General features: G+C 43.4%; 1 protein-coding gene across 11 annotated transcripts in view; it reads left to right on the forward strand.

Moving 5' to 3' along the window:
• The window catches only part of LOC139407155 (microtubule associated monooxygenase, calponin and LIM domain containing 3a), an 87748-nt gene that overhangs the window by 31972 nt on the left and 39055 nt on the right, over positions 1–16721 (forward strand). For 10 of the 11 annotated variants that reach the window (XM_071150662.1, XM_071150680.1, XM_071150671.1 and 7 more), the window contains exons 8-16: positions 694–951; positions 1396–1511; positions 2586–2712; positions 6063–6159; positions 8365–8512; positions 11226–11428; positions 13269–13387; positions 13606–13677; positions 13806–13988. In XM_071150662.1, coding sequence (XP_071006763.1) covers positions 694–951; positions 1396–1511; positions 2586–2712; positions 6063–6159; positions 8365–8512; positions 11226–11428; positions 13269–13387; positions 13606–13677; positions 13806–13988 — 1323 coding nt within the window. Of the gene's footprint in view, positions 1–693; positions 952–1395; positions 1512–2585; positions 2713–6062; positions 6160–8364; positions 8513–11225; positions 11429–13268; positions 13388–13605; positions 13678–13805; positions 13989–15540; positions 15652–16721 lie in introns of all 11 variants that reach the window. The other variant, XM_071150652.1, reaches the window with a different exon arrangement.

Here is a 16721-nt window from a genome sequence, read left to right on the forward strand (position 1 = left end):
GTATGTATCCTAGCCCACAGATAAGTTTCCTAAAAGATGACTTGCTTCCAGTCACGGTCCTTTCATATCAATGGAAATCACTCCATAGTCCCTTTTTTATGCTCCATTTAAATAAATGGGGGGGGGGGGGGGCAGCCAGGGGTGCGGTGGGTCGGGTCCACACTGTTCCCCCTAGCACCGTGAAATAGAAAGTCACTCTCTCAGATCTTCCAAATGCTCCACCCTTCACCTCCCCTCCACCCATCCGGCTCACCAGTCAGCCGGCCTGACACTGCCAGAGCCAGCCTAGCCAGGGAAAGTCAAAGGAAAAGAATGTGCCTCTCACCGGTCTCTTTCAAAGAACAGTCCATTTAGAGCTTGCCTTCATTTGATGCGACATATTGGAGACAGTAAAGTATAATTGACTATGGGGGTGTTTAGATTTTTATATTGGGAATTAAAATACCTTTTTTTGGAGACATTGCAAACAGGCCAAAAGTTATTCAATTCAATATAACTTTCGAATGTTATTGACTTGATTCGGAATCAAAGTTCTGCTTTGGTGGTGCAGGCTAACCTCCTGTGGGAAATATCATATTTTCCAAATACCACTGCACCGATGTCATGCCTCATTCTCTGTGCGTGACAGTCTCTTATTAGTGTCTCTCCCTTCCTCTCGTCATCTGAGCCGTCTTCACTTCTTCATGTCTCCAGGATTATGCGGACACAGAGATGCTGCTTTCCAGGGCTAACGTGGACCAGGCAGCTCTGCTATCTTACGCCCGCGAGGCCGCAGACTTCTCCACCAACCACCAGCTGCCCACGCTGGACTTTGCCATCAACCACTACGGCCAGCCCGACGTGGCCATGTTCGACTTCACCTGCATGTACGCCTCGGAGAACGCGGCGCTGGTACGCCAACGCAACGGGCGCCAGCTACTGGTGTCTCTGGTGGGGGACAGTCTACTGGAGGTGAGGGGGGTCTACCGGGTGGAGGGTGTTTCAGTCTCACTAAGAAGGTATATTCTCAGTCACTGTGGATAAGGTAGAGTCTGACTGGCTCATTTATTTACAATAAATGAGAAAGGGAGTGAAAATCAGCGTGACCAAGAGTGTGGAAAAAATGTCAGTGAATTTAGAGAGTGATTTCAGTATTGACGTTTGCTTGCTTGAAACAGACAATTTTATATATAAAACGTAACGTGTGTGTGTGTGTGTGTACTGTATACAGTACTAGTCAAAAGTTTGGACACACCTACTCATTCCAGGGTTTTACTTTATTTGTACTATTGTCTACATTGTAGAATAATGGTGAAGACATCAAAACTATGAAATAACCCATATGGAATCATGTAGTAACCAAAAAAGTGTATGAGTACTTCACCATGTTACTACTGTGTTTGTCCCTCTCTCCAGCCCTTCTGGCCCATGGGCACTGGTATAGCCCGGGGTTTCCTGGCAGCCATGGACTCCGGCTGGATGGTGAAGAGCTGGGCCCAGGGAAACACATCTCTGGACGTGCTGGCTGAGAGGTGAGGGAGTGGACACGTTATAACACACACATTATACTCCCACGTCATACTTCAACTCACACAGATACTATACACACACGCACTCCACATGCTCACAGTCGAATACATGTTTGCGCACAAGGCTAACACTGTAAGATTGTCTTTTATAACTTAGCTAGCCATGTTGGCAATATAATAATAAGCTTTCAAATGACTCCCCTCTCTCTTTCGTTCTCTCATATTAATATATACGGTACCGGTGAAAAAGGTGTCCTTTAGAAGTGGTTTCTTTATAGCAATTCGACCATGAAGGCCTGATTCACGCAGTCTCAGTTGATGTTGAGATGTCTGTTACTTTAACTCTGTGAAGCTTTTATTGGGGATGCAATGTAGAAAATAGTAAAAAATAAAGAAAAACCCTTGAAGGTGTGTCAACTTTTGACGGGTTACTGTGAATATAACGGCGTGTGTGTGAGTGTGTGTGAGCGAGCTGTTTTGCAAGGAGGAATGGGAAAAAATGTCAGTCTCTCGATGTGCAAAACTGATAGAGACATACCCCAAGCGACTTACAGCTGTAATCGCAGCAAAAGGTGGCGCTACAAAGTATTAATTTAAGGGGGCTGAATAATTTTGCACGCCCAATTTTTCAGTTTTTGATTTGTTAAAAAAGTTTGAAATATCCAATAAATGTCGTTCCACTTCATGATTGTGTCCCACTTGTTGTTGATTCTTCACAAAAAAATACAGTTTTATATCTTTATGTTTGAAGCCTGAAATGTGGCAAAAGGTCGCAAAGTTCAAGGGGGCCGAATACTTTCGCAAGGCACTGTATATATATATATATATATATATATATATATATATATATATATATATATATATATATATATATACACATACTCCGTTATCTCTGAGTGCTCTACCAGGAAAAGTGTCTGCATTAGGCTTCACTTTCAGCCCCTCCTCTATTAATGTACTACTAATAGAATAAGAGCTTTTGGAGCTCTGAATGGAATGTGTTGAATCCTCTGTTCTTCTCCCATGTGCCTTTTCTATAATTCAATTATCATGGTTTCCCCTTTTTTCTTTTTTTAGGGAGAGCATATATCGCTTGCTGCCTCAGACAACGCCAGAGAACATCAATAAAAATTTCAGTCACTACAGTGTGGACCCCACCACGCGCTACCCTAATATTAGTCTCCACTTCCTCAGGCCCAACCAGGTAGGGTATACACTGAGAACATATGACTGTATGACTATGATTGGAGCATGATGTACTGAATAGAGGTCGACCGATTATGATTTTTCAACACCGATACCGATTTATTGGAGGACCCCAAAAAAAAAGACGATTAATCGGCCAATTTTTATATGCAGTTGAAGTCTGAAGTTTACATACACCTAAATTTAAACTCAGTTTCACAATTCCTGACATTTAATCATAGTAAAAATTCTGTCTTAGGTCAGTTAGGATCACAACTTTTTTTTCACAAGAAAATGGAATGTCAGAATAATAGTACAGTGATTTATTTCAGCTTTTATTTCTTTCATCACATTCCCAGTGGGTCAGAAGTTTACATACACTCAATTAGTATTTGGTAGCATTGCCTTTAAATTGTTTAACTTGGGTCAAACGTTTCAGGTAGCCTTCCACAAGCGTCCCACAATAAGTTGGGTGAATTTTGGCCCATTCCTCCTGACAGAGCTGGTGTAACAGAGTCAGGTTTTTAGGCCTCCTTGCTCACACGCGCTTTTTCAGTTCTGCCCACAAATTGTCTATAGGATTGAGGTCAGGGCTTTGTGACGGCCACTCCAGTACCTTGACTTTGTTGTCATTAAGCCATTTTGCCACAACTTTGGAATTATGCCTCGGGTCATTGTCCATTTGGAAGACCCATTTGTGACCAAGCTTTAACTTCCTGACTGATGTCTTGAGATGTTGCTTCAATATATCCATTTAATTTCCCTTCCTCATGATGCCTTCTATTTTGTGAAGTGCACCAGTCCCTCCTGCAGCAATGCACCACCACAACATGATGCTGCCACCCCCATGCTTCACGGTTGGGATGGTGTTCTTCGGCTTGCAAGACTCCCCCTTTTTCCTCCAAACATAATGATGGGCATTATGGCCAAACAGTTCTATATTTTTCTACATTTCTCCAAAAAGTACTATCTTTGTCCCCATGTGCAGTTGCAAACGGTAGTCTGGCTTTTTTTATGGTGGTTTTGGAGCAGTGGTTTCTTCCTTACTGAGCAGCCTTTCAGGTTATGTCGATATAGGCCTCGTTTTACTGTGGAAATAGATACTTTTGTACCTGTTTCCTCCAGCATCTTCCAAAGGTCCTTTGCTGATGTTCTGGAATTGATTTGCACTTTTCGCACCAAAGTACGCTCATCTCTAGGAGACAGACTGTGTCTCCTTCCTGAGCGGTATGATGGCTGCGTGGTCCCATGGTGTTTATACTTGCGTACTATTGTTGGTACAGATGGACGTGTTATCTTCAGGCGTTTGGAAATTACTCCCAAGGTTGAACCAGACTTGTGGAGGTCTACATTTTCTTTCTGAGGTCTTGGCTGATTTCTTTTGACTTCCACATGATGTCAAGCAAAGAGGCACTGAGTTTGAAGGTAGGCCTTGAAATACATCCACAGGTACACCTCCAATTGACTCAAATGATGTCAATTAGCCTATCAGAAGCTTCTAAAGCCATGACCTAATTTTCTTGAATTGTCCAAGCTGTTTAAAGGCACAGTCAACTTAGTGTATGTAAACTTATGACCCACTGGAATTGTGATACAGTGAATTATAAGTGAAATAATCTGTCTGTAAACAATTGTTGGAGATATTACTTGTGTCATGCACAAAGTAGATGTCCTTAACGACTTGCCAAAACTATAGTTTGTTAACAAGAAATTTGTGTAGTGGTGGAAAAATTAGTTTTAATGACTCCAATGTATGTAAACTTCTGACTTCAACTGTATTTGTAATAATGACAATTACAACAATACTGAATGAACAATTAACACTTTTTTATTTGAACTTAATATATTACATCAAATCTATTTAGTCTCAAATAAATAATGAAACACGTTCAATTTGGTTTGAATAATGCAAAAACAAAGTGTTGGAGAAGAAATTAGAAGTGCAGTATGTGCCATGTAAGAAAGCTAACGTTTAAGTTCCTTGCTCAGAACATGAGAACATATGAAAGCTGGTGATTCAATATTCCAGTTCTTCAATATTCCCAATAAAGAAGTTTTAGGTTGTACTTATTATAGGAATATTGACGCGTCTATTGACTATTGGATGTTCTTATAGGCACTTTAGTATTGCCAGCCTAATCTTGGGAGTTGATGGGCTTGAAGTCATAAACAGCGCTGTACTTCAAGCATTGCTAAGAGCTGCTGGCAAACGCAGGAAAGTGTTTTTATGAATGCTTACGAGCCTGCTGCTGCCTACCACCGCTCAGACTGCTCTACCAAATGTCAAGTCATAACTTAATTATAATCTAATAAACACAGAAATACTAGCCGTTGGTCATTAATATGGTCAAATCCGGAAACTATCATTTCGAAAATAAAACGTTTATTCTTTCAGTGAAATACGGAACCATTCCGTATTTTATCGAACGGGTGGCAACCCAAATATTGCTGTTGCGTTGCACAACCTTCAATGTTATGTCATAATTATGTAGAATTCTGGAAAATTAGTTCACAGTTGGCAACGAGCCAGGCGGTCCAAACTGTTGCATATACCCTGACTCTGCCTGCACTAAACGCAAGAGAAGTGACACATTTTCCCTAGTTAATATTGCCTGTTAACATTCATTTCTTTGAACTAAATATGCAGGTTTAAAAAAATATATACCTCTGTGTATTGATTTTAAGAAAGACATTGATGTTTATGGTTGGGTACATTCGTGCAACGATTGTGCTTTTTTCTGCAATGTGCTTTTGTTAAATCATCACCCTTTTGGCGAAGTTGATATAGGCTGTGATTCGATGATAAATTAACAGGCACTGCATTGATTATATGCAACGTAGGACAAGCTAGTTAACCTAGTAATATCATCAACCATGTGTAGTTAACTAGTGATTATGTGAAGTTTGATTGTTTTTTTGTAATATAAGTATAATGCTAGCTAGCAACTTACCATGGCTCTTTTCAGCCACAAGTTCCTTTTGACGCTGCACTCGCGTAACTGGTGGTCAGCCTGCCACGCAGATTCCTTGTGGATTGCAATGTAATCGGCCATAATCGGCGTCCAAAAAGGCAGATTTCCGATTGTTATGAAAATATGAAATTGGCCATGCCGATTAATCGGTCAACCTCTAGTACTGAAGTACCCATACTTTTCTGTGCATGATATCCCATTTGAGGTGGGCCAGGAGTTTGTCTTGACCACCTGACCTGACCAGGGATACTCCGGCCTAGGTTGTAACTAAGAACCAGAGTTTTTTCCCGGCTCAGATATGTGACCTGGTAAAAAACCCTGGCCCTAGCTTTGACCTAAGGACATCTTCCAATGTGAAATCCTAGTGGTATGTTGCCCCCACCCCCACTGTTTTCAGGTACGACACCTCATAGACACAGGGGATTCAAGTAGGGAAATGCTTATTGAAATGGAGAATGTAGTCAACTCGTCAACACCCAAGCTCACCCGAAATGGTGAGTAGTGTTTGCATGAATGTTCTTGTATTCATGTGTCTCCTGATTTAATTAAGCTATAATGAAAAAAATATGAGTAAATGTATTCAGTTATTTAGATAACTTCATATTATAACATTTTCATGAATGTCTGTTTTTGTATGTTTCTTGTTTTTTGGGAACTGGTCTTCATTGCAATCACTGAAATGTGACAATGAATTGCTTTCATCCTAGACCATTACCTGCTTGAGAAGCATTTGCTACGTAACATGAATGACTGAAGTCCAAATGCATGGTGTTTATCTGAAGCTTCCGTCCTAATAGTCCTTAACTGTAGAAACAAGCAACGGCCATGACTGTCATGTGTGACTTGGGAATGGTGCTATGTGGATGGATTGACTGATGGGCTGATTTTATTTGATTTATTTTGTGTTCACTAACCTGGTGGAATGTCACTTGCATCGTCAATAAGGTTAATACAATTGTTAACAATTTGAAATGTTTCTTAGTGTGACTTTCCCTAATCTCTCATAGGCTTTTCCATCACCTTTATGAGATAGTTTCATTGTCACTGTCAGACTACGCTAACATGGTTGGCAACTATATACAGTGCATTCGGAAAGTATTCAGACCCCTTGACTTGTTTTTGTTATGTTAGTCTTATTCTAAAATTGATTAAATTGTTGTTTACCCCATAATGACAAAGCAGAAACAGGTTTTTAGAATTTTTTTGCAATGTATAAAAAATACAAAACAGAAATATCACATTTACTTAATTATTCTGACCTTTTACTTAGTACTTTGTTGATGCGCTTAAGGTATCAATTACAGCCTTGAGTCTTCTTGGGTATGACGTTACAAACTTGGCACACCTGTATTTGGGGAGTTTCTCTCATTCTTCTCTGCAGATCCTCTCAAGCTCTGTCAGGTTCGATGTGGAGTGTTGCTGCACAGCTATTTTCAGGTCTCTCCACAGATTTTCGATCGGGTTTAAGTCCGGCTCTGGCTGGGCCACTCAAGGACATTCGGAGACTTGCCCCGAAGCCACTCCTGTGTTGTCTTGGCTGTGTGCTTAGGGTCGTTGTCCTGTTGGAAGGTGAACCCCAGTCTGAGGTCCTGAGTGCTCTGGAGCAGGTTTTAATCAAGGATCTCTGTACTTTGCTCCATTCATCTTTCCCCCGATCCTGACCAGTCTCCCAGTTCCTGCCGCTGAAAAACATCCCCACAGCATGATGCTGCCACCACCATGCTTCACCATAGGGATGGTGTCAGGTTTCCTCCAGATGTGACGCTTGGCATTCAGGCCAAAGAGTTCAATTTTGGTTTCATCAGACCAGAGATTCTTGTTTCTCATGGTCTGAGAGTCTTTAGGTGCCTTTTGACAAACTCCAAGCAGGCTGTCATGTGCCTTTTACTGAGGAGTGGCTTCCGTCTGGCTACTCTACCATAAAGGCCTGATTGGTGGAGTGCTGCAGAGATGGTTATCCTTCTGGAAAGTTCTCCCATCTCCATAGAGGAGCTCAAGATATCTGTCTGAGTGACCATCGGGTTCTTGTCACCTCCCTGACCAAGGCCCTTCTCTCTCGATTGCTCAGTTTGTCCGGGAGGCCAACTCTAGGAAGAGTCTTGGTGGTTCCAAACGTCTTCCTTTTATAATGGAGGCCACTGTGTTTGTGGGTACCTTCAATGCTGCAGACATTGTTTGGTACCCTTCCCCAGATCTGTGCATTGACACAATCCTGCCTCGGCGCTCTACAGACAATTCCTTCAACCTCATGGCTTGGTTTTTGCTCTGACATGCACTGTCAACTGTGGGACTTTATATAGACAGGTGTGTTCCTTTCCAAATCATGTTCAATCAATTGAATTTACCACAGGTGGACTCCAATGAATTTGTAGAAACATCAAGGATGATCAATGGAAACAGGGTGCATCAAAGCAAAGGGTCTCAATACTTGTGTAAATTAGGTATTTCTGTTTTTTAATTTTTAATCATTTTCATTGTCAAAAATGTCTAAAAACCCGTTTTCGCTTTGTCATTATGCAGTATTGTGTGTAGATTGACGAGGAATGTATTTGATTGTATCCATTTTAGAATAAGGCTGTAATGTAACAAAATGTGGGAAAAGTCGTGGGGCCTGAAAACATTCCCAATGCACTGCATGTATGACAATGATCTCCAATAACCAAAAGTGGTCTAAAAATCCTGTGCTCTTCCCCTCCCAGAATCCATAGCTCGCTCCAGCAAGCTGCTAAACTGGTGTCAGAGGCAGACGGAGGGCTACAGAAAAGTCAGTGTGACTGATCTCACCATGTCCTGGAAGAGTGGCATGGCCCTGTGTGCCCTCATCCACCGCTACAGACCTGACCTCATGTGAGTCACATATACACATCTGGATTAAAGGTCGACCGATTAATCGGAATGGCCGATTTCAAGTTTTCATAACAATCGGAAATCGGTATTTTTGGGCGCCGATTTGCCGATTTAAAAAAAAATAATAATAATAATTTTGAAAAATGTATACCTTTTATTTAACTAGGCATGTCAGTTAAGAACACATTCTTATTTTCAATGACGGCCTAGGAATGGTGGGTTAACTGCCTTGTTCATTGGCAGAACGACAGATTTTCACCTTGTCAGCTCGGGCGATCCAATCTTGCAACATCACAGTTAATTAGTCCAAAGCTATAACGACCTGCCTCTCTCTCGTTGCACTCCACAAGGAGACTGCCTGTTACGCGAATGCAGTAAGCCAAGGTAAGTTGCTCGCTAGCATTAAACTTATCTTATGAAAAACAATCAATCATAATCACTAGTTAACTACACATGGTTGATGATATTACTAGATATTGTCTAGCGTGTCCTGCGTTGCATATAATCTGACTGAGCATACATGCATACAAGTATCTGACTGCAGATGCAGGCGCGTAAAGATTAATTCAAGCAGCTCTTCGTTGTGTATCAAGCATTGCGCTGTTTATGACTTCAAGCCTATCAACTCCCGAGATGAGGCTGGTGTAACCGAAGTGAAATGGCTAGCTAGTTAGCGTGCGCTAACTAGAGGGACGGAAGCTATACTGTTACACTGGCAATACTAAAGTGCCTATAAGAACATCCAATAGTCAAAGGTTAATGAAATACAAATGGTATAGAGGGAAATAGTCCTATAATTCCTATAATAACTACAACCTAAAACTTCTTACCTGGGAATATTGAAGACTGTTAAGGAACCACCAGCTTTCATATGTTCTCATGTTCTGAGCAAGGAACTGAAACGTTAGCTTTCTTACATAGCACATATTGCACTTTTACTTTCTTCTCCAACACTTTGTTTTTGCATTATTTAAACCAAATTGAACATGTTTCATTATTTACTTGAGGCTAAATTGATTTTATTGATGTATTATATTAAGTTAAAATAAGTGTTCATTCAGTGTTGTTGTAATTGTCATTATTACAAAAAAAACAAAAAAATCAGCCGATTAATCGGTATCGGCCTTTTTGGTCCTTCAATAATCGGTATCGGTATCGGCATCGGCGTTGAAAAATCATAATCGGTCGACCTCTAATCTGGATGTTGTATTTCTGAACCTATTTCGCCTGTATTTATTATAATCCTCAATGTCTCATCTTTGAGAGCACATCAACTCCTCTCGATTTACAGCATTTCCCTCACTCAGACGACAAATGTGCAAAATTGGCGGGAGGGATGGGGGCATCTCTTTGTTTACAATGGCTGTCAGTCAAAACCCACACAGCGCTGTTAAACGGAGAACCTGAGCTCTGATGTCATGTATAGCATTTTACTGTACAGCCACTGCGTTCCAATTTAGGCGATTTACCAATGACAAAATCTGCCAATTTCAACACATATATACGGGATGGCGGGAAAGGGTTAAAACTGTCATGGTCCTTGGACTGGAATGTCCTATCTGCTGTGTTTACGACGTTGTTTGTTAGTAGCATGTGTTATTTATCTCCTGGCTTTGGCAGTCCAGGCCTTGGTTCAGTCTGTATATCATGCTAAATAACGTGACAGCTCACAGTCAAACTGCCTGTTGAGTCAGGGAAAAGGGTGTAAATGTGCACACACACACACACACACACACACACACACACACAGCAGAGACTGACACATTGCCTAACGAGGGGTGAGATGGGGTTGTTACCCTCTCCTGGCTCCACAGCGATTAGCATTATAACCCATTTGTCTTCTGACTGACCTTACCACGCGGTTGTTCTCCTCTGCTGGCTTTCATAGTCCAGATGATGGTGGGAGGATGATAGGGGGCTGCATGGATGGGGAAATATGCTCTCACAATCACTCCCAGACAGCTGTGATTGGTTCCCACTTCCCATCACTAATGCTGCAGCACTAAACATACAAAGAAGGGGGGTAACATGCTAATGGTTTTAAATTGGTTATATAGATAAAGGGGAGGTTGTATACAGATGTTTCAAGTATGCTAAATGTGTTTTTTTCTTTTCATATGCAAAGTTATCACCCACAACAATTGACATCAACAGTAAGGACATTCTTAATTATTACTAATACCCCCCCCCCACAAGGATGTTGTCAAGTTGTCTGGATGTCCTTTGGGTGGTGGACCATTCTTGATACACAGGGGAAACTGTTGAAGGTGAAAAACCCAGCAGCGTTGCAGTTATTGACACAAACCGGTGCGGCCCTGGCACCTACTGCCACACCCCGTTCAAAGGCTCTTAACTTGTCTTGTACATTCAGCCTCTGAATGGCACATGTCTCAAGGCTCATTAGAAATCCTTCTTTAACCTGTCTCCTCCCCTTCATCTACACTGATTTGAAGTGGATTTAACAAGTGACATCAATAAAGGATCATAGCGTTCACCTGGATTCACCTGGTCAGTCTATATCATGGAAAGAGCAGGTGTTCCTAACGTTTTGTACACTCAGTGTATAAAGATTATACAACCACAGCATCCACTGCTTCTTGTGTTTGTCATGTTTATTGGGAAAAGTCAAGTGATGTTTACATTCACAGTGCTGATGGTTGTGTTGACTCCCATTTTGACTCCAGGTATTTTCCTGACTCTCTCTGCCCCACAGTGACTTTGACTCCCTGGATGAGCGGGACCAGCAGAAGAACAATCAGCTGGGCTTTGACGTGGCCGAGAGGGAGTTTGGCATCTCACCTTGCATGACGGGCAAGGAGATGTCCCAGGTGGCAGAGCCTGATAAGCTCTCCATGGTCATGTACCTCAGCCAGTTCTACGAGATGTTCAAGGACACAGTGCCCCCTGGGGCCGGAGGTAAGCACTGTATTTGGCTGGTTTTGTAACTTTGTTTTTTGGGGTGCAGGTTGAATGAAATGTTATAGCCGACGTGAGTAAGACCTTTAAACAGTTTAACATTCACAAGGCGGGATTTCCAGGACGCATACTCGGAGCATGCGCTGACCAGCTGGCAAGTGTCTTCACTGACATTTTAAACCTCTCCCTGACCCAGTCTGTAATACTTACATGTTTCAAGCAGACCACCATAGTCCCTGTGCCCAAGAATGCCGAGGTAACCTGCCTAAATGACTATCGCCCCGTAGCACTCACATCTGTATCCATAAAATGCTTTTTTAAATTTAAATTTTTTACTTTTACCTCCCTTTTTTTCTCCCCAATTTTGTAGTATCCAATTGGTAGTTACAGTCTTGTCCTCTACGGACTCAGGAGAGGCAAAGGTCGAGAGCCGCGCGTCCTCCAAAACACAACCCAACCAAGCCGCACTGCTTCTTGACACAATGCCCGCTTAACCCGGAAGCCAGCCGCACCAATGTGTTGGAGGTAACACCGTGCACCTGGTGACCGTGGCAGTGTGCATTGCGCCCGGCCTGCCACAGGAGTCGCTAGTGCGCGATGGGACAAGGACATTCGTGCTGGCCAAACCCTCCCCTAACCCGGACGATGCTGTGCCAATTGTGCACCGCCCCATGGGTCTCCCGGGCGCGGCCGGCTGCGACAGAGGCTGGACTCGAATCCAGAATCTCTAGTGGCACAGCTAGCACTGCGATGATGAAATTCTTTGAAAGTCTGGTCATGACACACATCAACACCATCATCCCAGACAGGGGGACCAGGGGGACCCACTCCAATTCACATACCCCCCCCAAAAGATCCACAGATGACGCAATCTCTATAGCACTCCACACTGCCCTCTCCTACTTAGACAAAAGGAACGCCTATGTGAGAATGCTGTTCATTTACTACAGTGCAGCGTTCAACACCATAGTGTCCTTGAAGCTCATCACTAAGCTAAGGACCCTGGGACTAAACACCTCCCTCTGCAACTGGATCCTGGACTTCCTAACAGGCCACCCCCAGGTGGTAAGGATAGGCAACAACACATCTGCCATGCTGACCCACAACACGGGGTCCCCTCAGGGGTGCGTGCTTAGTCCCCTCCTGTACACCCTGTTCACCCACGACTGTGTGGCCGTGCAGGAAATGGAGGGCCGGGCACAGCCCCATACCACACGGCAAGCGGTACAAATTCTCTAACTCTGGAACCAACAGGACCCTGAACAGCTTCTACCCCAAGCCACACTGGACTCTACCCCCACACTCACATGCTTACACTGACACCCCAACACACACACATACACAGGTCCTGTGTGGCTCAGTTGGTAGAGCATGGCGCTTGCCATGCCAGAGTTGTGGGTTCGATTCTCACGGGGGGACCAGTTTGAAAAAATATGAAAATATGTCTGCACTCACTACTGTAAGTCGCTCTGGATAAGAGCGTCTGCTAAATGACGTGAATGTAAACGTAACATGCATACATATTTTCTGCTACCTATATATAGCCATGTTATTTTATTTGATAACTATTTTTATATGTTGTTATAATGTTTTAACTCTGCATTGTTGGAAAAGAGCACCTAAGTAAGCATTTTACTGTTAATCTACACCCGTTGTCTACGAAGTATGTGACAAAAAAGAAGTCGTCTTTTGATTCGATGTTCATTCGGCACCGAACAGACTGTACCGGGGAGTGTCCTACCTGAACTTGTCCAATGAGAAATACTTGTTTAAATTAGTGTGCCCTATTGAATGCGACCCTGGTGTACAGCCTTACATTCTCTGTCTGTTACATTTTCAGGGGACCAGAACATGAGCCCTGAGGAGAAGGCTGCGTTGATCAACAGTACAAAGTCCCCCATCTCCTTCCTCAGCAAGCTGGGCCAGAGCATCGCTATCTCCCGGAAGCGTAACCCCAAGGTCAGGACTCAAATCAATCAATCAAATGGATTTCATAAAGCCCTTTTCACATCAGCAGTAGGAAAAGCACAGTGGCCAGGACTCATAGCCCATTACATCACTGTCAGCAGTCTCATTCCCTTTAACACAGATTACTGTGTTTCTGTCACGTTTTAATGTTAATGTAGGAATTAGTAGGTGTCTGCCTGAAATAACCAGTGACATCATGTGATCGACAGGACAAAAAGGAGAAGGAGGTGGATGGTTTGGGGAAGAGGAGGAAGACCAGTCAGGCTGACCACTCTGAAGACGTGGGTAACACTTTCAAGGGTTCAAACTCAGACGCTGAACTCCGCTTCGGAGCTTTGCAAACTGAGAGAAACTGTCACGTAAACTTTATTCTCCGACTGGTCTCTTCCTGTCCATGTGTTTGTAACAGGAAGAGGTTTTGAGGGGTAACCGTGACGACAGGCCATCTAACAGTACTGCTCTGACAGAAAGGAAGATGAAGGAAGAGTCAGCAGCTCTAGGGAACCACAACAAAGTCAAGTCCATGGCCACCCAGCTCCTCGCCAAGTTTGAGGAGAACGCCCCCGTCGAATCCAAGGGCCTCAAAAGACAGGTATGGAGAGACTCCTATGTGTCTGGTGAGTGTAAGGAGTAGTCTTGCTTGCCTGGATGTGGGAAGAGATGACAGTGAACTGTTTTAAACATGAGAACTGTTGCTTGGGATTTAGCCTTCCTGGATGGTAGATCAGATGGTGACGGCTCTGTTTGCACACAGTGTTGTGTTTGTCAAATAGTAAATATGCAGATCTATTTCATCTCACGGCGTCTAACATTACTAATAGTCTCGTGATGCCGAGTGTGTAGGAGCACTGTACAACTGTATTATTGTGTTGAACACCAGGGCCTGTATGAAGAAGGCTTCTCAGGGTAGGAGTGCTGATCTAGGATCAGTTTTCCCTTTTTTAGGTCATGAATAATTCTGATATAAAGATGGATCAGCACTCCTGCTATGAGAGACGCTTTGTGAATACGGGGCCCAGTATGCTAATATTAACGTGTCCCAGGCCTGGCAGGATATTGTTCCGTGGTAACAGAAGTGCTGATTGTGCTGACTGGCTTGCTCCTCCAGGACTAGGTCGTGAATGGGGTTTACAGAGCCAGTCTAAGACCTGATCCTGGGTCAGTCGCCCTGAGAGGCCAGTACTGCTGGCCTGGAGCAGTGGGAAAGCTATGTGGGTTAGTGGAACACAAGCCACTATTGTTGACATAGAAAGACACAGGCAGCATTCCAGAGTGTTGCCATTCCACAATGCCTGCTCGGGCTGTGCGTTTTGCAATCGCTACAACTGCTAAGATCGCTGATACTGAGGACCACTTGGTTCATGTAAATTGAATAGATGAAACGTTAGAAGTGAATAGCATGGCCCAGGTCAAGTGGTGTGCCGAGTGAACAAGCTTTGTGCCGAACGTTTGAAAGATTTCTCTTTTGGTCACATATTTGTACAATGTAAAATATGATTGATTCACCAGTCTTCAGTTGTCATCTTTCCTAATGGTATAATAACCAGCTACAAATGGCCCATCGAAGACGATTTACATGTTGTTTAATAGGAGCTAAGCCCTACTTACGATGAGTCCCACTGGTGGTAATATCACATTGTATTCTGCTGCTGCTGTGTTGAATTGAATTGTGTCTGTTCCACCAGAATGGCTGAAAGATGAGCCTGTGTGTGGGTGTTTCCAGCCAGTGGGCTTCACTTTTTCACCCCATCTTTGACCCTTCTGCTCTTTGCATGAAATACTGATAATGTATGTTCCACAGTGTCCATATTACAGTTCTTAATTCTGTAGTCAAAGATGGGTCCAGCTGGTACAATAATCATGCATGTCATGTTGTAGTCATATTACATTACACACAGGCAGCATGCTATTCTTATGACAAACTCCATTTCCTTTGAGTCTTTTTCTCCCAGTTACATTTTTTTCCAACCAGCATGTCTCCTCGTGATTCACTTCCCTCTCTATTTTTCCTCTCTTCCAACATCTCCTCTCCTCCCACCATGGATCATGACCGTGACTCATGGGGATATTGCTCACCGTGTCCTGGTCTGTTATTGACCATTTTGGCTGTCACTCATCTTCCACTCATCTTCCACTGGTCAAAGGGGGATTCTCTGCCCAGTTTGGGTGTCGTCCTGGCGCTGCCCCCTCCCCCTGCCTCCCTGGGCCCCCCCAGGGAGCCTGTCCGCCTAGCTCCGGTCCCTGCATGGAGACAGGTAAAGAGTGGACGCCTCACCTCCCTCCCCTAGACCCTAGTCTAACCCCTGGATGTCCCTAAGCAACCTTGCCTCTGCTGTGTTTGACTGTTGTATAGCTTTGTGTCCAAATTGTAGCTTACTAACTGTTATTGATCATAGACATAGCACGTCTTGTTTTCTGTAGACTTTGGAGTGATGAAACCAGTAGTTTCGATTTTGTTAATGACAACAACAAGAAAAGGTCAGAGTACGTGTTCTAAAACTTCTGGATCTGATAGTTTTGTGTGTATTGCCAGAATAAGCAGCTGTGCGTGGGTGCCGTCCGTTGACTTTTCGGCCCAGGCGGTGTGTTGACGTCGTGTTTTCTCTTGTCCCGTGTGGATTATCCCTCTCCATCTTCTTCTCCATCTCCCCTGTCCCGATCTCTTTCTCTCCCCTGTTTTCTCTTGTCTCGTGTGGATTATCCTTCTCCCTCTCCCCTCTCGGACTCGCTCCGTATTGTCTCAGAAACGCACCCAGCAGCAGCAGGAGCAGCTCAGCTTCCACTATAAGGAGACGGTCAAGTGTCAGACCCTACCTATCAGAGGGGAGCAGGTCTGGCTGACGCTGTAGTAGTCCCTGCCTAGTAGGCCATCTCCCCTCTCCAGCTTACCAGCTAACCATGCTATCAGTGCTAGCTACTAGCTAGCCTAGCATCTCATGCCTTCATAGACAGACATGCTTTCACTTTAGCTGAGCTCAGTTAGCTTAATTGTGCTAATAATCAAAGATGTAGCTTAGTTAGCTAATCATTGTAGCTTCTTTGTCGTTTCTGTGTAGTTCTTTTTAAATGCTAGATGCAGAGTCTAATAGTTTGAGACACATGGCTAGTTCAGAGCTGTGCTTGATTGACCCCTGAAAACTAATCCTCAGTTAATTTGCTGGATATAGTCTGCAATTAAAAAAATATAGATTTTTTTTGTGGAAATATTAGTTAACACACCATTAAGCCATTAAAGGTAGACTCAGCGATTATGATGTAGATGCAGAAAGTAAACAGCATAGTGGAACAGTTTCCACAACAACTAAGAGTGTTGAAGCGCGAGGCT

This window comes from Oncorhynchus clarkii, chromosome 1 (genome assembly GCF_045791955.1).
Source record: "Oncorhynchus clarkii lewisi isolate Uvic-CL-2024 chromosome 1, UVic_Ocla_1.0, whole genome shotgun sequence".
NCBI lineage: Eukaryota > Metazoa > Chordata > Actinopteri > Salmoniformes > Salmonidae > Oncorhynchus > Oncorhynchus clarkii.